Here is a 27,373-nt window from a genome sequence, read left to right as displayed (position 1 = left end):
AGCTGCTCTCCCTCTTAGTTCTATGTGGATGCTGAACTTTCCCCACCTTTCCAGCTCCAGCCTAGCTGTGTTTACTCAAAAGTAAGCCGCTGCCCCCCTCCCTCCCCCAGGAGCTCTTCATCAGTAAAGGGGGAATTGGACATTTTAGGGCATGTTGCCTTCCCACGTGCACCAAGGGCCCTGGGGTGTGTGTAATAATTTGTTATTATTTTTATTATCATCATCATAATTTATTATTTATACCCTGCCCATCTGGCTGGGTTCCCCCAGCCAAATATAATATGTTTAAGTTGAAGAATGACAGTGGGAGAGCGTGGTAGATCACTGCCAGATTTTGATACTGGGTGGTGGATCGCAACCTATTGGAATTTGGACGTGCCTGCGCTAAGCCAAACCATGGCTTAGCACACCACAGCAACAGGACTGGAGGAGGAGAAAAAGCAGCCTCTATCTCCTCTCCACCCGGGACGCAGGTGGCGCTGTGGGTTAAACCACAGAGCCGAGGACTTGCCGATCAGAAGGTTGGCGGTTCGAATCCCCGTGATGGGGTGAGCTCCCATTGCTCGGTCCCAGCTCCTGCCAACCTAGCAGCTCAAAAGCATGTCAAAGTGCAAGTAGATAAATATGTACCACTCTGGCGGGAAGGTAAACGGCGTTTCCGTGCGCTGCTCTGGTTTGCCAGAAGCGGCTTAGTCATGCTGGCCACATGACCCGGAAGCTGTACACCGGCTCCCTCGGCCAATAAAGCAAGATGAGCGCCGCAACCCCAGAGACGGTCACGACTGGACCTAATGGTCAGGGGTTCCTTACCTTTATCTCCTCTCCAGGAGCCTGGTGTTCACAGGAAGGTCACAACCATACCCTACATATAAAGAACTCTTATTCATGGCTTCCCAAAGCATCCTGGCTGAGGAAGCCCCATCCCAGAGAAAGTGTCACAGGGCTGGTGCTCAGCAGCCACTTCTGATATTTTTAACTCGCTGTGAGTTTGTATAGAACTGTATTACTTAAATGACGAATTTGTTTTCTGTGCTATTTATATGGTGTTGTGCTTTTGATGTGACTATAGCGATTGTAATGTTTGCTCATTTTAAAGGCGGTTATTGTTGAGCTGCTCAATATGGTTGTTGGGAAATTGACGTACTACAAACATTGAGTCAAGTAAAAAACATCCGATCAGCCCTGGGAACTGCAGTTTTAGGGTGTCGTTGCAATTCTTGGCTCCCTCAACAAACTACAGTTCCCTAGGATTCTCTGGGGGGAAAGCCATGACTGTTAAAGTTGTTTTTGCAGGGATTGTAGTGTGGAACTGCCAACAGACATGGCTTTATATATGATTTCTCTTATAGGTTAGTTCCTAAACGCAAGATAAAGGAGTCTATCTGGTCCTGTTCCCATTAGAGCCACTGAAGAAAAAATAGAGATAAAGAACTAAACTCACATTTATCTTGCTAAGTGAGGTATCTGAGCTCCTTCCTTATGCTAGTCGCAGTGTTCTCACAAACCTTCACTAATCTCCAGCTGTGGAGTGAGACAAATGTTACTGTTTCCCCTTTGCAAAATATCAGCCCTGTTACTCGGATTTTCTTGTCAGGTGTAGGGTTTTCTCCCTACTCCCCCCCCCCCCGCTGTTTTTGCACATACTTTCTCAAAAGGAACAACCAACCCTTCCAAAGGAATTGAGGTGCCCCTTTGCAGTTTTCACTAATCTACACATTGTTCTGCTACGATATTTCAGAGCCACCTAATTTTTTGATTAACAGCACTCCAGATTGGAGATCTATAGTGCTTGTTTCTTTGTCACGTCTCTGGTTCCGAAGCATAAAACTAAAAACAGCTTCAAGAGCGAGGCAAGCAGAATTCAGTATTACACAAACTTCCTTCTGCCCGTCCTCACTATTTGTTGTTGCCAGTAGCCAGAATAACTGCAAATATTCAGGAAGGGCAATAACCCAATTGTACATCATATGCGGGGGGCGCTGTGGTCTAAACCACAGAGCCTAGGACTTACTGATCAGAAGGTCGGCGGTTCGAATCCCTGCGATGGGGTGAGCTCCCGTTGCTTAGTCCCTGCTCCTGCCCACCTAGCAGTTTGAAACCATGTCAAGTGCAAGTAGATAAATAGGTACCACTCCGGTGGGAAGGTAAACGGTGTTTCCGTGCGCTGCTCTGGTTCGCCAGAAGTGGCTTAGTCCTGCTAGCCTGTCTGCCTGTGTACAAACGCCTGCTCCCTCGGCCTATAGAGTGAGATGAGCGCCGCAACCCCCGAGTCGTCTGCGACTGGACCTAATGGTCAGGGGTACCTTTACCTTTATGCTTTGCATGTAGAAGGTCCCGGGCTTAATCCTCTGCATTTCCAGATAGGGCTGGGAGCGACCCCCACCTGAAACTCTGGAGAGCCGTTACCAGTCAGTGTAGACCAGCATTCTTCAACCTGGGTCCCCAGATTTTCTTGCACTCCCATATTCCACGGCCAGCTGAGCCCAGTGGGTCAGGGATGATGGGAGTTGTAGTCCACCAACATCTAGGAACCCAATATTGAAGAACACTAGGTAGGCAGCTTCCTATGTTTCTATTGGACACAATGCAGACAAAATGAGGGTGGCCTTTGGTTTGGACTCAGTCTGACCCTTATGTTTCCCTCCCCTTATGGTTTTGATCTATGGGCTACTATTAAAATGAGGCTACATTTTGAATTTTATTTCTAACCTGTATTTTAAATTGGTGTCGTCGTCCCCCCACCCCTTATTATGTTTTTATTGTAATTTTACTGGTGTTAGCTGCCCTGAGCCCGGCTCTGGCCGGGGAGGGTGGGGTATAAATAAAATATTATTATTATTTATTATTAAAAGTCCCACTGATTTCAAATGTGGATTTTTCTCCTCTTGAAATCAGAGAGACTCACAAACCTCATTGATAATACATTGGGATTTTGCCTATTATCCAGTCTTATCTTTCTATTTCGCTGACCTGGTTCTTTTCATACATCCCCCCCCCCCCCAGGTAAGCATTACGGATTATGTAGTGTTTGACCAGAGCAGCCTTTTCCAGACCATCATCCAGGCAACCCAGACAGTAGCCACAGCAGCTCAGGCCCCCGTCGAGAAGGTGGCAGACAAACTCCGCACGGCTTTCTGGCCACAGCCGCTTCAGTGTCAGCCGAGTCTCCTCGCCGTCAGCAGCGGCGGCGTCTGGATCTCGTCGGGGAAGAACGAGTTTCACGTAGCGAAGGGAAACCTCATAGGTAGGCGCGCTTTTGGTTGCTGGCTTCTGTTTGCAAAAGGCGAAGCCAGGCGGTTTGTCCACATTTAGCAGCACAACAGTGTGTCTTCATTCATGCCAACTGCTTAGAAATGGAAGACTCCCTGAACCTCCCATGGCAGCATGTACTTGCGTTGTAATGGGATAGCTCAGTCAGTAGAGCGTGAGACTCTTAATCTCAAGGTTGTGGGTTTGAACCCCACATTGGGCGAATGATTCCTGCATTGCAGAGAGTTTGACTAGAGGACCTTCAATGTCCCTTCGAACACTAAAGTTCTGTGAGAAACGGTGGTGAACCTCTTTGGTAATTCTGCCATTCCAAAGTGGGCAAAAGCAGAAGCGGATCATTTGACACCATATTCTGAGTAATACATATTTTTGGAAACATCACTGTGAGTGGAAACTCTACTCCATATCCACAGCAATTTTCATTATATGAGAGAGATGAATGCATAGATGATGATGATGATGGTGATGAAGAATATTATTACAAATAATAATATTGACTAATAATAATATGACCAATAATATTAGTCACTTCTTTTTCAGAAAGGTGAACTCAGAGCAACTTACAAAAGCAAATAAAGACGTTTCTGCCTGGCACCTAAAAACAGATAGTGATGGTGATGCCAAGTGTGCCTCACAGAGCATTCCACAAACGGGGGGCCATCCCTGAGAAGGCCCGCTCTCACACCTCCCTTGGAGGGAAGGGCCTAAGATGAGAATTCCATGGTGTTTGTTTAGAATAAAAACTTGAAGCAGGAATCTCAGGAGCACCAGAAGAGTTTGGGAGAAAGCTGGCTGTTTCCATGCTAAGACTATTCCTCCTTCCTTCTCCAGGTACTTATTGGAATAACGTCGTGCCTCGCGGCACTGCTTCGGCCACAAAATGGGCGTTTGCGTTGGCTTCCGCAGCTCCAGCAAAAGAAGGTAACGTCTGTCCCGGGGCTGCCTTGCAAGTTTATTCTGCTTTTTCTGACACACCGGCGAAAGATAACAAGCTCTGTGCATCAATATACCCCATCCATTGATATTGGCAGGTTTTTCTAAGGGCATTAATGTGTACTGGACACAGGGGTGGAGGAAGGGGGTGCAGTGGGGGTGGGCTGTCCCAGGTGTCACTACTGGGAGGGGTGACAAAATGCCGGGCGGCACTCACCCCAGAGCCCGCAGCATGCCCGAGCCACACGCATCTCTCCTAGGAGTGACGTGGTTGCTTGGGCACCCGCCACCTCTCCACTGGCCGAAACGGTCCACCTGCCACCTCCCCCTCAGCTGTAGTGTGGCTGAGTGGAAGGAGGCAGGCAGACTCCGTGCAGTGGCGTAGCGTGGGTTGTCAGCACCCGGGGCAAGGCAAGTAATTTGCGCCCCCTAACCCGTGGATTTGCGCCCCCTAACCCTAACCCCCAGATGTTGCGCCCGGTGCGGCCGGCCCCCCCCCTGCACCCCCCACGCTACGCCATTGACTCCGTGGAGGCCTGTGGAGCTTCTTGCCCCAGCTCGCCCCACCCTGTGGGCAGCTGGCCCCGCCCCTGGGCGCCAAGCATGTGCACCGCCCCAGGCGCCCAATCGGCTTCGTCCGCCGCTGACTGGCAGGGCCTTGCAGAGCCAGGCAGAGGCCCAGGCCAGGTAGATAATTTTTTTACCCTGGGGATAACTGTAGTCTTATAAATAAGTAAGTATATAACAAATTTTCACAAAAAGTTATGCTGGCATATAATTTTAATTTCAAGGCTTGAACCATATCTGCATATAAAGACAAAATGGAAAATATAGATATACAATAGTGCTTTTTCAAAATACATAAGGAGTATTTACATTTAAAAATGCTTTCCTAGCTTTCTTTTCTGCAAATTCTTGAATTGCGCAGGAAAAATCAAGCAACTTCGCCTTATCATGATTTATGTTTATCATTGCGATAAGAAAGCCAACACACTTATCTTTAAGATACGTGTGGTTTTAATTTTTGGAAACCAGATTTCAAACAAAAACTCACCAACTTTTAACAGCATGAAAAACATGGTCCACCATCATGTTCGCAGCGCACTGGCTGCTGGAGCCTTGGTTGCCTCCACCCACCCGGCGCGCGTTCTGCACTCCTCTGCGGAGCCAATCGCAGGCCCCGCCCCGGACGCCAGGGAAGCTTTTCTCTCGCACTGCCAGCCAGCCATGGCCGCAGGGAATCTGCCCACCGCCACCACTGCCTTTGCGCCTCTGTGTTCGCCCCAGTGCATCCCCTGCGATTGTGAATATGCTTACCGAGGCCCCCTTTGGAATCGGAGGCCCAGGCCAAGTGGCCCATATGCCCCCCCCCCTCTGTCTGGGCCTGCTGACTGGGCAGAAAGGAAGGGCAGACCTGAACAATGGATTCTAACCCCATGGCTTAGCCTTTGCTCTTCACTGCGGCACAAGTAGGAAAAAGACCACAGGTCACCTTACCTAGTCCCATAAATAATCATTAACGTGGGCAGTTAAGATTTAAGGTTCACAAACAATTAACAAAAATGAAGCATTAAAAGCGTGTGGTCTACTTTTGGTTCACACACACAGACAGACACACGGTTTTATTTTTTAAAAAATGATATTTATTGAAATTTTACAGACAACAAAAGGTTACAAAATTAAAAATAAAAAATAAAAAGGAATAACAATAATAAAAGAAAAAGAGATACAAAAGTACAAATGCAGAATACATAAAAAGTAAAAAAAAAGGTTAAAAAGAAATCAATATTTTCATATCTTATATTTCATTTACTTGTTTCCTGACCTCCTCACACACCCCCTTTTTGTATTCCAGTTCACATGGTTAATTCAGCAAATCCTTACCCTCTATCATTTATCTTTACTCAATATCTTAACCTATTATAACTATATATTTTCAACCATTGTCAATCCGTATTTACATATTCTTGTTAATCTTTTTACCAATACCGCTTATTTTCAATCCAACATCCCTTTAACATTCATAAATTTTACAGTATTTCTGCAAGTAGTCTTTAAATTTCTTCAGACACACGGTTTTAATTGTGCTCACTTAAGCCAAACAATGTCTGGATCTTTGATTTTCACATTGCCGTGTTCCTTTTGTGGTTAAGCTGGTGCCTTGTCTGCACTGTTAACAGTTCTTTTGGTCGTGTGATGGAGTAATCCTGAGCAGAGAAGGGCAGGAGGGATGTTCCACCACTTTCCCAAACCTCGTTGGCTTGCACCAGCCAGAGCAGGAGCTGTGTTGCATGTGGCGTGGGTGTTTTTCCTTCAGCCCTGATGATTAGCATGTGTTTAATTCCTTCACTCCCATTATTGAAACCAATGGAGCATTGGTGAGATTATTCACAGCAGCTCCCAGCTGGCAGAGGTAGTGAGCCTAATTGCGGGTTCTCTTCGCAGGAACAAAAGAGTTTTTGGATCCAAGGCTGCCTCCAGCCCAGGCCCAGAATGCATTGCTTCAGAAATTAGCACTGGCTATTGCTGGCTGAAATACAGGCAGTGGTAGATTGGACCCAAAGAGTTTTCTGCAGGTGTTGCAGGGGCTTCTGCCGCAATGTATAGGGTGGGGGCCAGAGGGGTACTGCCATTATTAAACCATAAGTGGAGAGGCACTTCTTCCCCATCCTAACTCATTTCAGCCAGGGTTTAGGATTATTTGAGGGCAGTGATGATATGCCAAGAGTTCCTGGCTGATTAAGCAGCATAGGAAATAGTCTTCTCCTGAATCGGACAATCAAGCCCAATATTGTCACACAGCATGGCAGTGACCCTCTCCACTGAGTTCCAGGCAGGGGGTCTGTGCTTGGCCTGGAGATGCCAGGAATCTCCTGCATGCAAAGCATTATTATTATTATTATTATTATTATTATTATTATTATTATTATTTAAAGGTAAAGGTACCCCTGACCATTAGGTCTAGTCGCGGACAACTCTGTGGTTGCGCGCTCATCTCACTCTATAGGCCGAGGGAGCTGGCGTTTGTCCGCAGACAGCTTCTGGGTCATGTGGCCAGCATGACTAAGCCGCTTCTGGCAAACCAGAGCAGCGCACGGAAACGCTGTTTACCTTCACACTGGAATGGTACCTATTTATCTACTTGCATTTTGATGTGCTTTCGAACTGCTAGGTGGGCAGGAGCAGGGACCGAACAACGGGAGCTCACCCTGTCGCGGGGATTCAAACCACCGACCTTCTGAATGGCAAGCCCTAGGCTCTGTGGTTTAGACCACAGCACCACCTATATCCCTTATTATATGTATTTATTTATTTATACATACATACATACATACCACGCCCATCTGGCTGGGTTTCCCCAGCCACTCTTGAGTGTCTCCCAACAGAATATAAAAAACACGATAAAAGATCAAACATTAAAAACTTCCCTAAACAGGACTGCTTTCAGATGTCTTCTAAACATCAGATAGTTGTTTATTTCCTTGACATCTGCTGGGAGGGCGTTCCACAGGGCAGGTGCCGCTGCCGAGAAGGCCCTCTGCCTGGTTCCCTGTAACCTCACTTCTCGCAGGGAGGGAGCCTCCAGAAGGCCCTCGGAGCTGGACCTCAGTGTCCAGGTTGAACGATGGGGGTGGAGACGCTCCTTCAGCTGCATTAGCTCCCTGGGCAACTCTGGAAAACTCATTGTGTGTGTTGATTTGCCAGACGTAAAAAAAAACTCTCCTCCAGTAAATGGTCTTGTGTAAAAAGTATAGCATGAAATGAAGCAAGCACATACTTAAACTGTGGAGCTCCCTACCCCAAGATGCGGTGATAGCCACGAACTTGGATGGCTTCGAAAGGAGGTTGGACAAATTCATGGAGGATAAGGCTGCCAGTGGTACTAGCTGTGGTAGCTCTACATTACCTCCAGGATCAAAAACGGCATGTCTCTGAATACCAGTTACTGGGGAGCAGCAGCACAGCAGCAAAAGGGTATTTCTTTATGTCTGCTTCTTGGCTTCCTGAACTTGGATGGGCCTTTGGAATGATCCAGCAAGACTCTTACATTACTAAGCAGCTATCTTTCAGCCTCAGCCTTCCCATCTGCATTATGGGGATAATGCTGCCCTCCCGTACAGGGCTGTTTTGCCAAGATACTGTAAAATTTATATACTGTTTGACTGTTGAAAAAACATTAAAGGGGTTTATGTATGCAAAGTTTATTGAGCGCACAGTAGAAATAGTAATAATACAGTCATACCTCTTGTTATGTTCGGTTCAGGTTATGTTTTTTCAGGTTGTGTCCCGCGGTGACCTGGAAGTACCGGAAAGGGTTACTTCCGGGTTTCGCCGCTCACGCATGCACAGACGCTCAAAATGACGTCGCGTGCATGCGCAGAAGCAGCAAATCGCAGCACGCGCAGACGTGGATTGCGTTCTGCTCATGTTGCAAACGGGTGTCCGGAACGGATCCCGTTCGCAACCAGAGGTACGACTGTAATAGTAATTATTTACTATATTCAATCTAGGTTTGAATACTGATACTTAGACACTGAACGGCGAAGGCTTCTGGAAAAGCAGATTTAACCATGAAAGTGTTGTCCCTCCCACAGGAAGCTTTCTGTGGTTGTGCCAAAGCAACAAGGATCTCTTTTGCGTCAGCGACCAAAACCCGCAGTTTCATCCTTCGACTGTTCAACTACCCCCTGATGACGAAATAGAATACTATTCAGCCTGCCAGGATGCCATATGGTGCCTGGACCACCTGGGACGAGTCTTCATAAGGACACTCTCGCCAAATTGCCCAACGGGGATGCACTGGACCAGACTGGACCTTGCCCAGTTAGGTAAGACTCCTTGTGAGCTCGTTTGTCACCTGCAAATTTCCCAACTTAAACACAGACTGACGGGGAGCATTTCCTCTGCATACCTGGTGAGTATTTGAACACAAACTTGCTCTGACCCGTGACACCTATGGATAAAGCATTAAACATGGATTTGGCTTCATAGAATTCTTTGCCATCTTAATCTCAGAGAAAGGGTAGGACAGAGAACTCCAGGGCCATTTTGACTTGGCTGGTTTTTGCTGATGGAAAGAAAAGATGATCCAGATTTTCAAAAAAGCAGAATAAAGGTGCCATCAGAGCAAGGTGTGATGTGCTCTTTGGGAGCATCCTTGTGTGGATATCCCACAGGAGCGATGGGGAACCTGTGATCCTCACATCATCCCTGACCTTTGGCCATGCCTGCTGGAGCTGATGATAGTTGGTAGTCGCAACAGTATATGGAAGGCCAGAGGTTCCCATTCCCTGCTCTACAGGATGAAGGTAGATCAAGAATTAATGCTATCCTGGCCCACAGAGGATCAGGATGTCTGCTACTTCCCTGTGGCTCTGCCCCACTTCTCCAGCTGTGATAAAACTGGAAAGGGTTTCTTCCCATATGAAGGTGTCCTGCCCACCAGTATCTTGCATGCTTGTGGGTTGCGGTGTGTTAAAGGGAAAACTGGATGAGCTCATCTTTTTTCAAAAGAAAGCAAGAAGTCTTCTACTTCAGATGTGCACTCTGGAAATCAAACTTAAGGCAAGTAACACCTGATGAAATGGCATTAGCAAATAAGAGGCTTAAAATAGCATACCAATAGGTTTTGAGACGTCTCTTGCGCAGATTTCTGAAGCATAGCATTTGACGTGATCAGAGCTGCCCTGTCATATCCCGGAGTTCCAAAAATGAAGCGGGATTCGCTTTGACAGTGTGCTAGCAAGCAGAAAGATTTGTTTCTCTGGATGAGCAATTAGCATCAGCTTTGGAGAAAGGAGGAAAAACCCAAGGTGGAATAGGAAAACAAGCCGAAAACGTTACATAAGAGAACTGCGCATTTGGATATCAGGTTGTGCTGCATATGTAAAGAAGTGCCCAGCGATGCAGAGCAGGTGATATGTGACCCCTTGTTCAGAGAGCCCTGATGCTTAGCTAGATCAAAACCAACAGCTGAACCGCTGAGGCCCGAAGCCACCGTGATCCAGTATGTCTGTGCCGGGAAGAGTAACAAGACTTTATTTTAAATAGCGCTGCTGAATGTCAGACCCAGAGGAGCAGCAGAATTATGCTGATGACTCCCTTGCCCACCCCACGGCTATTTTGAGCTGGGCAGGTCTTATGTAACGGTGCTAAAATAAAGATAGAATTCAAGAAGAAACTATATGAGAATAAACTAGGAGAAGTCAGGTGCTCCACACCTTGGTTTTCAAATAAAGACACTTTAAATCGTCATTTTATCACTTAGCATATTGGTATCCCTTTCAACCTCTAGGGAACCTTGGGACATTTCTGAGCCGCTGCTCCCCCCCCCCCATTTTCTCTGTGGTCTCTTTCTTTGACGTACATGTGGGCTTCTCCCATTTGTGCAGGAGTTTCTAGACTGCAAACTCAGGACACAGCTAGTGCCATTTCCCTCAACTGGAGAGATTTTATCTTTGTTCTGTACATGATGTCACATAGAGGAGGGAGAAAGGTTGTTTTCTGCTGCTCCAGAGAAGCGGACACGGAGCAATGGATCCAAACTACAAGAAAGAAGATTCCACCTAAACATTAGGAAGAACTTCCTGACAGTAAGAGCTGTTTGACAGTGGAATTTGCTGCCAAGGAGTGTGGTGGAGTCTCCTACTTTGGAGGTCTTTAAGCAGAGGCTTGACAACCATAGGTCAGGAGTGCTCTGATGGTGTTTCCTGCTTGGCAGGGGGTTGGACTCGATGGCCCTTGTGGTCTCTTCCAACTCTATGATTCTATGAAGGAAGTGAGCTGAGTTCTTTTGAATACCACAAGACCAACAATGCAGATATATATATATTTTTTCCCCTGATAGGTTTTCCCCTCAGTGAATCCTTTCTTTCTCTCCCTACAGACCTATTACTTAATTCAGTTTATATTTTCTTTCTTTTCTGCCACGCACACCTGTGGTGCGAAGGCCTTTTTTTTAAAGCTGCAGTTGCATTAGGGATATACCTGCGTTCTGCCACGGCCATTTTGAGGAGAAGAGCACAGATTCCATTTTTGCACTCAAGAGAGAGAAGCCATGGGTTTGGCTCAGCATGTTGGCCGAACATCAAGTTGTAGTCAAAGTTTGTCCTTGCCTACAGCTCATGGTCAGAAAGGAGAGACCTTCGCCAGGAGCCTCAGTTGGCTTAGCCTAACATGGGATTTTTTTAAAAAAAGAGAGAGAAAGAGATAGAAGAGCAAAGTGACTGTGAGCTCTTCTCTGGCATCCCACACATTTGTGTGGCTGAAGTAAGAAGCCATGCTTTGTCTTGCTGTGATGTGAGAATGAAGCCATTGGCAAGAGATGCAAAAAAAAACCCCTCCACGCCATTGCTGCTCTCCCATAGAACAGGATGCCGCTTCCAATTCTGTGATACTCGAGAACGTTAGACTACCATCGCATTCTTTTAAAGTGCCTTAAAGAGTTACAAGGCAGGTGGAAATTTGCCTGTGGCTTATGTGGCAAAATGGCATGTTCCTTGCTCGTAGATCTTTTTTTTATATTTTATTTTTAGTAAATTTTATTTTGCTTTAAACAGATAAATATAAACAACCAAAATTACAAAAAATATCCTTAATAATAATAATAATGGAAAAGGCTAAAAAACTACAAAAAATATCAAAGTACGTGGCATAGAACATAAGCCATTATGGGAAAGAAAAAAGAAAAAGGAAATAAGAAGGAGAAGAAAGAAAAAAGGGGGGGGGGGAAATGAGCCAAAACACAATAAGGCTCGTCTATTGTACGCTTCTGTCAAGGTCACAACAGATCATTATTCTTAACAATTCTCTCTGTCTGCATTCCATAGAATCCCTCATCTTGGTATCAGGGAACATTTCCCTATGCGGTATCATTCTAAACATAACCAGGTCTTTATTGATGTACCCTTATCCCCTAGATAATTATTTAAACTTCCCATTTTCTTTCACCATCTAGTTCTTAACGCAACTCAGTTTTTTAGACTTCTCTTTCTCCCCCATCCAGGTGTTTCTGCTACAAAATACAGAAGCACTAGACATGATAAGGTTGGCCTTGGTTTATAAACCGTAGGTGATTTCCCCCTTTTTCCTTGAAGTGCCTTTTTCAGTGTAAATAGCATAGCTGAAGTTTCTAGGAACAAGTGCTCTCGCTGATGGATGACTGCCTAATGACCTGAGAGAGTTGCTTCACAGCTTTACACTTTTCTATTTCAGTCCTCGGGGAAGCAGCAAAGTTATGATGCTGCCGTACGGTTGAAAATAAAAATAACCTGTTCATGGCACAATCGTTTTTTTTGGAGAAGAGCTCCTTGCTTGCGTTGCATACTAGAAATGAAAGCAGGCTAACTCTGAAATACTTGTTCATAGTTCGGCAGCCACTGTTTGCTAGTAACCTTTGGAATGTTAAGCGCTAACATGTATTTATAGACCTGGTCTGTAAGCACGACCAGCTCCCTGGGAGAGTTCACTTGAGGTCATGTGAAAAGTTGCATATCTAGTTTAGACCAATCGCATTGCATGAAGGGTCCCGCCCCCACCCCACCGGTTCCTCTTTGAAAATCATCGTTTTAAATGTCAGTGATTTGTGGACTACATTGTGTCCTGTTATCCTAAGGCACTTCATAGAAGGGACCACAAGAGTTATCTGGTTCAATCTTCTGCAATGCAGGAACATCTTTTGGGCCATTGTGGGGCTCGATCCTGGAAATAAGAGTCTTATGCTGTACCCAGTGAGCTATCCCGCAAACCAGCTTCAGTGTTGGTGCTCACCTTTAAAGCCCTAAACGGCCTTGGTTCAGTATATCTGAAGGATCGCATCCATCCCCATCGTTCTGCCTGGACACTGAGGTCCAGCGCCAAGGGCCTTCTGGCAGCTCCCTCACTGCGAGAAGCAAAGCTAAAGGGAACCAGGCAGAGGGCCTTATCGGTAGTGGCGCCCTCCCTGTGGAACGCCCTCCCACCAGATGTCAAAGAGATAAACAACTACCTGACATTTAGAAGACATCTGAAGGCAGCCCTCTTTAGGGAAGTTTTTAATGTGTGACATTTTAATGTATTTTTAATCTTTGTTGGAAGCCGTCCACAGTGGCTGGGGAAACCCAGCCAGATGGGCGGGGTACAAATAATAAATTATTATTATTAATATTATATTATAGTGAAAAGGACTTGCTAAACAAGCAGAATCAACATCTTACATTGCACCTGCCACCAACCAGCTGTCATACTTGTTTTGCATTGCTAACATAGTGAAATGTTCTGCGCCCTCCTTAGGGTAGACATAGTATTCTCTTGTGTAAATGATTCAGTTCAGGTGAATTCTCCCAAGTAGTGGCTACATATGGGGTGGGGGCGAGGGAGCCAGTGCATCCTTCTTGCCCGTCTTGCACTCAGACTCTGCAAAAGTCAATGCAGGGCTCTGACATCCGCACGCGGGTCACAAGTCTGAAATCTTGCAAGCACAAGTCCAACTCGTTCTGTCCGTTTCCTGGATGGTGCACAAGATGTCAGCCATGCAGTTCAGGCCTGGATTTTCTGCTGAGAGGGTCCACATTCTCACATACATCCAGTGAGAGGTAATCTGTAGAGTTGGAAGGGACCCAAGGGTCATCTATTCCAACCCCCTGCAGTGCAGGAATCTCAACTAGATCATGCATGACAGGTGGCCATGCAACCTCTGCTTAAGAAGAACCTCCAAGGAAAGAGAGTTCACCGCCCATCGTTTTTTTTTTTGTAGTCTTAAGTGTCCATGAGAGACTCTGATTTTTTTTTATTGCAATGGCAGCATTGGGGGAAGGGGTTTCCAGCCCTCCCCTCTCCCCTGTCTTCGTGGTCTGACTCCCTTCCTCCTGAAGCTGATTTAGGGGGAAACGAAGGGGGAAACGCAGAGTAGCTTTGTAGCTTGACCCTAACTAGCGTCATAAATCAGAACTGAAGATGGCTGGTTGAATGACTGGGTGCCCCTCTTCCTCTCTTTTTTCAATTAGGTGCTGTGAAACTTAAAAGTTTGGCATGTGGCAAACAGCACATCTGGGCCTGTGACAGCGGTGGCGGAATCTACTTCCGGGTTGGGACACAGCCGCTGAACCCCAGTTTGATGCTGCCTGCATGGATCATGATTGAGCCACCAATCCAGGTAGAAAAACAAGTTGCCTTGTTTTTAATTCAAAACCATCAGAATGCCTATATCCAACTGTAAAAGCACATAAACGTAATAGGCTGTATGGTAACAACTGCAAAGTTATTTGCTAGAAACTACTTCTTAAAAATTAGATAAAGCTTCTCAAAGTGTCAAAATCAACATTGTGACATAATATTTTAAAATGTAGCTTATTCACTTGACAACCAAGTCCAGTACAGTGGTACCTCGGGTTACATACGCTTCAGGTTACATACGCTTCAGGTAACAGACTCTGCTAACCCAGAAATATTACCTCAGGTTAAGAACTTTGCTTCAGGATGAGAACAGAAATCGTGCCGTGGCGGCAGCGGGAGGCCCCATTAGCTAAAGTGGTGCTTCAAGTTAAGAACAGTTTCAGGTTAAGAACAGACCTCGGGAATGAATTAAGTACTTAACCCGAGGTACCACTGTATGTACAAAATACAAATCCTATTTTGTCAGTGCCGTAATACATTCATTTCTAATTTCTTCATCTTCTCTTGTATTTTACCTCAACTGAGAACCTGTTATAAATAAGTTCCATGTAGCTGTTATAGACAGTACTGAACTATGCACAGCTGATGAAGCCCCTTCGGGCGAAACAGGGGAATATCAAGGAATCCTTCTCTTGTCTGTCTGTGCCAGCATCTACCAGTGCTAGTTTCTTTTGTCTACCAACTTTATCATCTTCATTAGACACTTAGAAGATTATTTCATGTCACTCTTCTAAGGAATACGTCAGACAGAAAAATACAAAAGAGGAGATGAAGAAATCAGAAATGAACGTATTACTGCACTGACAAAATAGGATTTGTATTTTGTACATACTGGGCTTGGTTGTCAACTGAATAAGCTACATTTTAATATATTATGTCACGATGTTGATCTTGTTTTTAATTCAGCCTCTAATCTTTAGGCCTTCTGACATGAAAAGATCCCAATTCTTCAGTGGCGGCAAGTGAAGATTCTCAGGTCTGGGAATGCTGTGGGGCAGGAGGGAGGGCTCAGCTATGGACTTAAGGCTGTCATAGACCTGGTAATATTTAGTAGAAGATTGAGATACCAGAATGAACCCTGGTGTGCATGGTCAGAGCACCATTCTGTCTTTCCAGCATAGATCCTAGCTGAATTCCTGCATCTGTTTTTGAAGTGGACGGTGGGGTAGCCTTTAATGGGGGGGAACTGGACTTTCGTAGCTGGAGGTGAACTTGATACAGTGGTACCTCGCAAGACGAATGCCTCGGAAGACGAAAAACGCACAAGACGAAAGAGTTTTTCGTTTTTTGAGTTGCTTCGCAAGACGAATTTCCCTATGGGCTTGCTTCACAAGACGAAAACGTCTTGCAAGTTTGTTTCCTTTTTCTTAAAACCGCTTGAAGAGGTGCAGTTGCGACTTGACCGTGCTTCGGAAGACGAAAAATTCGCAAGACGAAAAAACTCGCAGAACCAATTAATTTCGTCTTGCGAGGCACCACTGTACTAATAATCTTTTCCAACCTGGTTTCTCCTCCTGTCTTGATATCCCATTCCCCCCCAAAACTGGAAATTCTTCCTTTCTTGCCAAACATCAGCAATGCAAGCCTAATGCAGTTGATCTCAAAGAGCAAAGAATTCGGGCCATTCCCCGCCCCCAACCTTCCAGAGAAGTAATCTCTTGGTTACGTAATAGCATCTGGGAGAATTCCAGTTCATTAGGCCAAATGGGTACAAGAAAATGTAAAAAAGTGCAACTTCATATCGCCTAACGCCCCAAAGCCCAGCTCAAATCTAGCTTTCGGCCAACAGATGTTAGCAGGCGAGTGTCTTCTTAGCAAGTCATTCAGCAAGCTTTGCAGGACCCCAGTTAATGTCATTTGGGCTGCATCTCACTGACTTAACCTAGGAGGTTACGTTACATCATGTTCACAGCAATGGGCAAAAGAAGGGATGGCACAGAGCAGGCAGGGAGGGTGAGAGAGGGGTGTTGCCAAGGCTTTCAGTGGCTTCAGGTACAACCCTGCTCTCAGAATACAGCCTCTGCCATCAGTGAGGCAGAACAGCCTGATCCTTCAGCCAGACAGAATAATTTGCTGTGTCTCAGAACTCGTGAGTCATGAAATTTGCCTGCAAGTGGCTGAATTTTCGTCTTTAGCTGCACCGCTTGTGTAACACTCCAAAATTCTAGGGCAACACGACTTCTGTCAGGGTTGATATGGATCATAAATCTGTCGCCTAAAATAACATCGCCTTTCTTGGATTTTCGCCGGCGATTTGAGTAACTAGACCTTACCTCTCCTTGTGAATCTGAGCCTTGGCTTTAAATGCTGGCTTATAACTGATAAATGTGCACATGCTCCTTTCATCGTGTTCTCTCCGCAGCTTGTGGGATGACTCCCGACCCCTCTCATGTGAAAGCAGATCGGCTGTTTACCATCCTGTTTTTCTGTTTGCTGAGCCGAGATCAGCGGTCAGCAAAATGACAGGCCGGGGAGCTATTAAAATATGGAACAGTTGTTTATCACAACATAGCCTGTTCTGCTCTGGACTTCTAACAGTATACAAACAAGCTGTCAGAATGCCCTTTTGCTCTGTGAGAAGTGCACTTTTAAATCTCTTGTCAGGTTTGAGAAAAAGTCTGTTCTCTGCTCCAGCATTTGAGCATCCCAGAAGTACCGTATTTTTTGCTCTATTAAGACGAACCAGACCACAAGACGCACCTAGTTTTTGGAGGAGGAAAACAAGAAAAAAAATATTCTGAATCCCAGAAGCCAGAACAGCAAGAGGGATCGCTGCGCAGTGAAAGCAGCAATCCCTCTTGCTGTTCTGGCTTCTGGGATAGCTGCACAGCCTGCATTCGCTCCATAAGACGCACACACATTTCCCCTTACTTTTTAGGAGGGAAAAAGTGAGTCTTATAGAGCAAAAAATACGGTAAATCCATTGTCTCTTTGTTGTCATTCATCACAATGGCATTTCTATACTTTTACTTTTACAGATTTTGTTCAACTTATAAATATTAGGGGTTTGGTGTGTGTGTGTGTGTGTGTGTGTGTGTGTGTGTGTGTGTATTTACAGCACACTCTTGTTGGGTAGAATGAAGTCCTTTTTGTTTTATTCCTTTAGCAATTCTAGTAATCTGTAGGCATGATAGATGGGGAGAGTAGTAGTAGTAGTAGTAATAATAATAATAATAATAATCACCATCATAATCATCAGACACCCCATTAAAAATGCACTGGGTGATCTGATTCTGATGATGTTAGTATATGATTGTGTTTAGTTCCCAGTGCATTTTAATGGGATGTCTGATCCTGATGATCACAGCATAAAATTGCAATACAAAAAGCACAAAATGCATGATAAAAAAAGAATATAATCAAACCAATAACCCTCTCCCCTCCCAGAACACATTTAAAAGAGCATTAAATGTCAATCAGCCAAAGGCCTGGTTGAAGAGGAACGTTTTCGCCTGGCACCTAAAGGTGCCTAATGATCCTTCCATGATATGGTTGTTTCAAGTTTTTGAATGTATTTCTTCACTTTTATGGGCTTAGGTTCCGAGTTTAACTTGAGGGAAGTTTGCAGAAGGAGGGTTTCCAATTCCTGCAGCTACCTGGATCCCTCCTTCAGAGCCCCTCCAGGTGGGATGGTGGGAGAGGGTCTCCTGGAGACTTTCCTTCCAAGAACATCCTTAGATTGATTTATCTTTGCATCCGATAATTTCCGCCCCCGCTTGTCTCTCAGTGCTGTGCTTAAGTCAGAAAATGTGCACTATTTAGTATGGCAAGACAGAGACATGCATCTGTGAAAGTGTTCTTCAATGACTCACCCCTGTTTTATTAAGGGCTCATGTGGATATCTGTTGTTGTTGTTGTTGTTGTTGTTGTTGTTGTTGTTGTTGTTGTTGTTGTTGTTTTATGCATTGCCTTCGATGTGAAGGTCCCTAGGCGACTTGCATAGAAAGAAAGCCCACTGCGTTTTGGTGCCTAGGCAGCAAATCTAACTATTACTTCCCATGATGGTAAAAATGAAATAATAAACAACTTAATTCACAATTAGCTTCTCTTGCTCCGTCCTGCTTAAAGCTAAGACTGACTCCGGCTTTAAAGAGAGAGAGGCAAGAATCCTTAATAAAACGAGTGTTGCCTTGTTTGTGCAGGGTGGGCGGTTTATCCTAATTTTGGTGTTGGAATATGTTTTTCGTAGCTTTTTGAGTTTCCTACTGTGCCTCAGGGGCAGGAGGCGGGAGGCGGTAGCTCAAGTAAGAGAAAAGGGAACAGCTGATGGATGATCCACTCTTTCCAATTCTCAGGTGTTTTTGATCTTTATCTCAGATGACACAGGGAATGTAAACACTGCTGTAAATAAACAGCAGCAGCTTGAAAGGGGATCCAGGAGAGATGCTTAACTAAACTGGAGTGTGAGTGAGCAAGGTGACTCCTGTGGGCCTCTTCCATTAGGAATTTCTTCAGGCATTGGGGGATTCTGTGCCATGACTCTGATGATGAAACATCCCATCAGTACCTACTAGAGTAGACACTTGACAGGTATTTTAGCGCCTCACCCTGTATCAAAAAAAAGCCATATCTACAAAAGGAGCGAGAAAGTGACCTCTGTTTAGAGCCAGTGTGGTCTAGTGGATGAAAGACCCCTGTTCAAATTCACACTAGGCCACAAAGGTTGATCCAGTCGCTATCTTTCTTGCCCAGCCCGCCTCGCAATGTTGCTGTGAGGATGCAAAGGAAATGGGATGGAAGCACCCTCGCTAGAAAGGAGCAGAATAAAAAATTGAGGAGTAATAACATGAATATTGAACTGTAAGAGCCTAACATAGTGATAGGTAATATAACACAGACACACACCCCAAAAATGTTGGTGTACTGCTGTTGTAAACAAAATCTGCCCTTCTTCCCTTATGGGGTATCCAAGAGCCCGTATAGAGTCCTTACGTGGGTTCCCTGTTGGTAGGAGAAAATAACAGATGCCAACCAGAGAATATTGAGAAGCAAAGCAGCTAGTAAGCCTGATCTTTATTAAAGCTGTAGCAGCAGGGTGCTCCCCGCACACGCAGGAAAGGAGGAGGACCCAGAACCCAGGTGTGCCCCCCCCCTTATATAGACATTTTAAATTCCCTGCCCTGGAGCTCAAGACCACCCCTCCATACATCATACATACATCACAGAAGGGGTGTAGCCCAAGACCACCCCCCACAAACATCAGACCTACATCACAGAAAAGGTGGTCTACAACAGAAATTTGAATGTTGTTTTTCCTGTCTGCCCGGTTATCTGATAATGCCTTATCTGATTGCCTTTCCTGGTAGTCTGCTCATTCCTTTGAGATGGTGATTACCCAATTCCTGAGACAATGGGAATGTTCCCTCACCCCCTCCCTCCTTGCAGACATGAGGTCCACACATCTATGCATGCGCCTGGCTGGCACATTCACGAACATAATAAGACCTTAATTTTTTTATTACACTACAACTCCTTTCATCCCTGGACATTGGCTTATGGGAGTTGTTGTTTAGCAATGCTTGGAGAGCCACCTGTTAGCTAGTCTTGCTATAATGAATCTAAAAGCTAAAACTGTAATGGAGGGATGTGGGGGGAGGTCTGTGAAGGGATCTCCAAGGTTATTTTTAAAAGATCAAAGGAGATATGCAGGGTGCGTTTGCCAGGCAAGTTTCAAGGTTCCTCTCTCAAACCGCTCCCCTAATCCTTGCACTGATTACCAAAATGAAATCTCTCACAGGTTCACACACACAATTCCCTTTGCCTTGTGGGCAGTGCCGGATTTACGTATAAGCTAAACAAGCTGTAGCTTTAGGCCCCCCCAAAAAAAATTAAAGGAAAAAACAACAATGTACATTTCCAATCCAAAATATAGGATAAAAAACAAATTACTTTGTTTACATTTGTTATGTTTACATTTTGCAAATGGCTTTAGATACCTATTAGGTCTATAAATTACCATATAGCATATATTCAACACAAAAACCAGCAACCATTTGTTGTTGACAAAGGACAGCTGGACGTATAAAGGGCTCCATCACCTTCAGTAGCTTAGGGCCTCATCAGACCTAAATCCTGCCCTGCTTGTGGTTACCTGCATATTTTGCAACATTGGGCAAATAATAGCTTGGACATGGGGACAAAAGGCTAATGTCTTCCTTCCTGCAGCACTGCGGTGCTGATCTGACTCTCAGCTACAGCTGCTTGGATCTATTTTTTATTGTCGAGGGACATCCTGGTCGTGGATCTCCCACAACACACCCACCCAATGTGGCTACAAGGCAGGATCCTAAGAAATCAATGGAAGACTTGGTGGCATAGAGATGCCAAGCGGCGTGTGCATAAGGTCCCAGGCTCAGTATCCATTAAAAGGATCAGGTAGCAGGTGATGGGATAATTGCTCTATCTGTTGAGAAACTGAAGAGCTGCTTACTGCCAGGGAAAGGAGGCAATACTGGCCTCCTATAAAGACTGGCAGGGACGCGGGTGGCGCTGTGGGTTAAACCACAGAGCCTAGGACTTGCCGATCAGAAGGTTGGCGGTTTGAATCCCCGCGACAGGGTGAGCTCCCGTTGCTCGGTCCCTGCTCCTGCCAACCTAGCAGTTCGAAAGCACGTCAAAGTGCAAGTAGATAAATAGGTACCGCTCTGGCGGGAAGGTAAACGGCATTTCCGTGCGCTGCTCTGGTTCGCCAGAAGCGGCTTAGTCATGCTGGCCACATGACCCGGAAGCTGTACGCCGGCTCCCTCGGCCAATAAAGCGAGATGAGCTCCGCAACCCCAGAGTCGGCCACGACTGGACCTAATGGTCAGGGGTCCCTTTACCTTTATAAAGACTGGCCTCCAGTGTCCCTGCAATAGACATGTGCCCTGCCCCTTCTTCATGCCTCACTATGAAGATCAGCGTGCACATGGTTCCCCGGAAGTCTTCTGTTCAGAAGCTGGGCAATCTCAGACATGCTCATCTTTGCAGCTGTTCAGGGTGCCTCAGACCGTGCACGAGTCTCTCTGGTTGCCTGGACACGTGAGTGCGGTTTGCAGATGGGTGCCAAAATCATCCCCGGGAATGCAGAGCTGAAGGGAAGCATGCTCGGCTTTCTACCACTGAACATAAAAGCCACAAAGAGGTTCCTCCCAGGAAGAACATCATAGCAATGGGAATAATAATAATAGTAATAATTATTTATTATTTATACCCCGCCCATCTGGCTGGGCTTCCCCAGCCACTCTGGGCAGCTACCAACAAAATATTAAAATACCATAATGCATCAAACATGAAAAGCTTCCCTAAAGAGAGCTGCCTTCAGATGTCTTCTAAAAGTCTGGTAGTTGTTTATCTCTTTGACATCTGATGGGAGGGCGTTCCACAGGGAAGGCGCCACTACTGAGAAGGCCCTCTGCCTGGTTCCCTGTAACTTGGCTTCTCGCAGGGAGGGAACCGCCAGAAGGCCCTCGGAGCTGGACCTCAGTGTCCGGGTAGAACGATGGGGGTGGAGACGCTCCTTCAGATATACTGGACCAAGGCCTAGCCCTATCAATTGCCCAGAAATGGAGCAGCTGCAGAGAGCTTGCTTCGTTCTTCCTTGCCAGAAAGCAGGAGTGCCTGGGTGTTGCTGTTTTCCCCTCCTTCCTCCCAGTCACTTTCTCCTTTTGTGCCATGTCTTCTGTATTGCACAAGGAGCATGGAATCGCAGAATTGTAGAGTTGGAAGGGACCCCCGAGGGCCATCTAGTCCAACCCCTGCAATGCAGGAACCTTTTGCCCAGCATAGGCCTCGAACCCACAACCCTGAAAAATTAAGAGTCTCGTGCTCTACCGAGTGAGCCGTCATCTTGTTACTGATCATTGTAACCCCTTTCTGGAGACCTTTTCAGCTGGAGAGCAGGGTAAAAATACTTTATTGCCGTTAGGTCAAGGAATATATGGGCTTTAAAAAAATATTATTTTAATAGAGTGGAGTGGGCACAGGAGACGGTGCATGCAGCAGAGCAGAGTGTGGATCTGTTTAAGGGTTTTCAGAGGACACCCACGTGTCTGCCTAAGCACATGTTCAAACTTGCAGCACTAAATTTTCCTCCAGGCGCCCAGTTGTACTTTTGGGAATGAAGCTTGTAAAATGAGATTGCAGGATAAAGGTCAGCGATGGGCCCTGCTCACGCATCCTGCCTCGAGTGATTCCCAGTGTAGCCCCTGTTTGGTGGTCTCTTTGAGACGAGGAGCCTTTGGATGAAGGGCTAGCTCATCTTGCTTGTGCCACCCACATTTGACTGCTTTTTCATTCCTTCTTTCTTTCTCTCTCTTTTGCTCACTTCCCTTTTTATCTTTCAAGTCTTCTTTTCATAACATGCGTGTTGGGAATGCACGAATGGCTTATTAAAGGCTGGAAAGGATTTCTAAATAATTACCCCGAGTTTGGAGTGATAAAAGTACTGTTTCTGAACACTTACGGGCAGGATTTGCCTGTGCAAGGACATCTGATTGCACAACAGGGCTCCCCTACCTTCTCCTGCCCCCCATGGATGCCCTGGATCTCCCAGAATAATATGGGTGGCGGGGCGGAGGGTGTTTCTATATTATATATTTTGTCATCTCGGTTTGTATTTTTCTGTTGCAAACTGCCCTGTGTTCTTCGAACGAAGGGTGGTACACATCAGGGGTAGGCAAACTAAGGCCCACGGGCCACAAGCAGCCCACAGGGGTCATTTAACTGGCCCACAAGCCGCCTGCTTGGCGAGTCCCCGCATTGTGTTCTAAACCAGCGCAGCGTGGGGACTCGCTTCCATGGCACTGGAAATTGCTTCTGCGCAGATGCCGGAAATCGTGTGCATGTGCGCAATCCAGCCCACGGAGGGATCTCCGCTGGAGTGAACTGGCCCAGGCGAGGTAAACCTTGCCGACCCCTGGTATACATAGAAGCATAGACTTGTTGGAAGGGAACCCGTCCCTGGGTGGACTCAAAGCACCAACTTTCTGGTTAGCAGCCAGATGCACTGACCCATTGTGCCGCTGGGACACACATTTAATAATACAGTCATACCTTGGATTACTGGAGCTTCAGGTTGCGCGTTTTCGGGTTAAGGACGCACCAAAACCCAAAAGTACCGGAACGGGTTACTTCTGGGTTTCGGCACTCGCACATGCGCAGAAGCACTAAATTGCGCTTTGTGCATGCGCAAAAGCGCCGAATCACAACCCACGCGTGCACAGACACGACGCTGAGGGTTGCAAGCGTGCCTCCTGCACGGATCACGTTCACAACCCGAGCATCCACTGTAGTAGTAGTAATAATAATAATAATAATAATAATAATAATAATAATAATAAATAATCTGCAATGCTTGCACAGGTGGAACAGCAGGAGCGCAGTGTTCAGTTCCACCCAGTATCCTCCAAGTTGATGAGGCTCGTTTGACATCACCATGAAACAGAGCCTTTACAGTGGTGCCCCGCAAGACGAATGCCTCGCAAGACGAAAAACTCGCTAGACGAAAGGGTTTTCCGTTTTTTGAGTCGTTCCGCAAGACGAATTTCCCTATGGGCTTGCTTCGCAAGACGAAACGTCTTGCGAGTTCTTGCGAGTTTGTTTCCTTTTTCTTAAAGCCGCGAAGCCGTTAATAGCCGCTAAGCCACTAATAGCCGTCCTTCGCAAGACGAAAAAAACGCAAGACGAAGAGACTCGTGGAACGTATTAATTTCGTCTTGCGAGGCACCACTGTAGTCTCATCGGCCCAGTCCTATGGGATGCTCGTCCAGCAGAGATTTAGCAGGTGTCTTCTGCCTTAACTTTCAAATATTTGCGGGGGAATGTTTTCTGTGCCGCCAGGCTTACACAGACAATTAAGAAACTATTTCCTGTAATAGTTATCTGATGATCCGCTACCTTAAATTTTGTACGTGGTGTGTGTGTGTGTGTGTGTGTGTGTGTGTGTGTAATGCTTGTGAACCGCTTTGATATTTTTTATGATGCAGTATACAAGTATCATCCCCTTTCCAGTCAGAATCTGATCATAGCGATTGGGATGAAAAGCTCTCCTCCAGCTCAAACTGGCAAGCGACCCAAAGATCCCTTCTCCTGTACTGTGTGATCAGAACTACAAGATCAACTAAGTTTCTGGGTGTGTGATCTCTGTCTCTGCTCTGCTACTTTGCACTGCCACGACGGCGGTAGCGTGCAAGTCACCCTGAATTCTGCTCTTGCCCTAGGGACCCCTCCCAGGGCAACATCAGGCTTTCAGCCAGAGGGCCCCACGCCCTAATAGGGAACCCTCCTGGGGCTACAAGCCAACGCAGGTGGCGCTGGGGGAAATGAGAAGGGGGTGGGTGATGAAGGGAGATTATTACCTTTGTGCAAGAGGCTAAATTCCAGACACCCAAAAGCCTGAGGTTTCTACCAACATACGCAAAAAGCCCTCTCTCCAGCCTCTACCCAGGCAAGCAAGAATCTATTTGCTGTCCAAGGACACATTACAACCAGGTAAAAACATTCAAGGTGGGAGCAGAGCAGAAGCAATGAGGGGCATGGCCTAGGGAGAGGCTGTGGCTTATGGAGAGTGCCAAGGGCCAGACTGAGAGCCTGCAGGGCCGCATTCAGCCTCTGGCTCTCCACCCTGGTTTTAGCTATCGATGAGATTTAAATGTTTGGATGACTATGCATTGGGGATGAGGTGGAGGACAGGTGTCAGGACGTTCTTAGCCCTGTGTGGAGGGAGTCTCTTCCTTTAAATTCCTAGGAGTTTATCTCAGTGAAGACCTTACTTGGAAAATCAACACAACCCAGGTGGTTAAGAAAGCCCAACAGAGACTCCATCTCCTCAGAGTATTGAGAAAGAACAATGTCAATCAACATTTAATGATCTCCTTCTACTGGTCCACAATAGAAAGTGTCCTTTCATACTGCATCACGGTGTGGTACGCTGGTTTGACATCAACTGATAGGAAGCGCCTACAGAGGGTGGTGAATACAGCACAAGATATTATGGGCTGTCCCGTGAATCCGCTGGATGAAATAGTGGAAGAACGTTGCCTCAGGAGAGTGAGGAGAATTCTCAGGGATGATTCACACCGTGGCCAGCACTTTCTTGATCTCCTGCCCTCAGGCAGAAGATATAGAAGAAGCATGATTAGTCGCACCAACAGGTTAAAGAACAGCTTCTATCCATGGGCTGTTAGGCTGCTGAATGAAAAGATAACAACAGGGCAACTGACTTTTGGGTTTGGTGGGTGTGCGTCAGTAAACGAGGGGAATTAAGACTAAGAGAGCTGAGTGGGGGGTGCTTGTGTAATCTCACTGTATACAAGTTGTACAAGTGACAATAAAGTATTTCAATTATGATGTCTGGGTCCTGAACACAGACTGCTGATCTAGCACACCACACTCTGGTCTACAGATGACAAGAAAACAGGGGGGAATTATCCTGTTCTCTAAAAAAAAGCATTTTTTCTCTGTTCTCTAAAAAAAACATTTATAAATGAAGCCTCTGCTGCTGAATTGTGAGGAGGATTGTTGTGGTGGTGTGTCAACAACAGCTACTGCAAATGTCACCGATGCCAACTTATTTTAAGGGCCATTTGAGCATTGCAGGTGAAACGTTAGCCAGCTCTTCGAAGTTTTTGAAGCTACCAGTATCTTATGTGGAACACATCATTTCTTATCACTTTGCAGCACCCACAGTAAGCGGGACAGGCAGATAGCAAGCACATTGCTGCACAGAGGAAGTCAAGCAGGACAGTTTTGTATGAGGCTCTTCAGAGTCCCACACCCACACGATGCCTCCCAGTCTTGTGTGACTGCACGGTTGAGTATGAGCTGTGAAATGCCCTCCGAACACCAACAGAAACAATAACAAACATGAAGGAATAGCTGTTGGGTATTGCAAGGGATCTTTTACTCATTACACATTAGCAGCCAACTTAGATTTTTCTTTATGGGTCAAACACAGTTACTTTTATGTTGCAGTTACAGTTTATGTTTTGTCCTCCTTCCTCTGCCCCCCCCCCCACTCCAAATCACATATTCCCCACATGCATGTTGGCCAGTAATATGGAATGCAAGCCAGACTCTTTTTTTAAATCCAAGGCTGAATTTTAAAAGACTCCGGTTACATGGTTGCTGAATCTTAGCCCTGCAGCAAAGTCAAGCACCGTGCCGCTCTTTGCCAATGGTTTAGGCATCTGACGAACTAGGCTTTAGTTTGCAAAAGCCACAAAAAGACCTGCTAGCTTTTAAATGCACCAGATGCTGTAGCTTAGACTATAAACCTATTGCAGAAATAATAGGGAGCCATAAGAATCAAAAGGCATTGACACTGCAAATAGCAAGGGCTTGTGCGCATGTGTCATATTCGGATGTGTTCTGTATTATTTGATATTTAAATAGAAACACGATGGGAAACTTCTGTAGGATGCAGTCATGAAAAATGAAATGTGTGTGTTTCAGAGAGCGAGAGACGGAGAGAAGAGAATCTCTTTGTAAGAACAGTATGACATGGAGTCTCTCGCCTACCATATTTCTCTTTCCATGACAGATTTGCTTCCTGTTGCACTTAATGGAAATTTGGCACCGGGTTCAGATTTTAAAACAGAAGCATTACATAAATATCATTAGTTACTTTGGGTTTTTGGAGAAAGTGATATTGAGCCTGCATTTTACGGGTGTTTTTTGCCTTCCCAGAGGCGAAATGGAATGTTATCTATCGTAATTTGGTTTGAGTTTGCTTTCTGCAATAAATAACAATAATGCTACGTTTACTGAGGCTCTTTTGACTGCCAATATACATCCGGCACTTTCTCTCCACTCCTTCCAGCAGTTCATCTTTAATTTAATTTCCCGCCTCTCAGTCAGTGCCGATCCATTAGAGAGGGTTTGTATCAAACGGCAGAGGATGACATTGACCGTTGTATTATCTTTTGCAGCCAGTTGGAGTCAACTTGGTTAGTGTGTTCTCAAGTCCCAACGATCAGAGCCTGTGGGCGATCGACAACAAATGGAACGTCCATGTTCGCACGGGGATTACAGAGGAGAT

At 45.8% G+C, this 27,373-nt stretch overlaps 1 protein-coding gene across 1 annotated transcript in view; it reads left to right on the top strand.

Annotated features, from left to right (window-relative positions):
* Positions 1-27,373, top strand: part of TECPR2 (tectonin beta-propeller repeat containing 2) — a gene marked incomplete at its 3' end in the record, with an annotated part of 52,833 nt that overhangs the window by 23,359 nt on the left and 2,101 nt on the right. Inside the window, exons 15-19 of the mRNA XM_082236395.1 lie at positions 3,004-3,244; positions 4,102-4,191; positions 8,799-9,032; positions 14,187-14,335; positions 27,264-27,372. Coding sequence (XP_082092521.1) covers positions 3,004-3,244; positions 4,102-4,191; positions 8,799-9,032; positions 14,187-14,335; positions 27,264-27,372 — 823 coding nt within the window. The remainder of the gene's footprint in view (positions 1-3,003; positions 3,245-4,101; positions 4,192-8,798; positions 9,033-14,186; positions 14,336-27,263; position 27,373) is intronic.

The sequence above is a fragment of the Podarcis vaucheri genome, assembly GCF_965113315.1.
Source record: "Podarcis vaucheri genome assembly, chromosome: 1".
Lineage (NCBI taxonomy): Eukaryota > Metazoa > Chordata > Lepidosauria > Squamata > Lacertidae > Podarcis > Podarcis vaucheri.
This window is presented reverse-complemented; position numbering and strand designations above follow the sequence as displayed.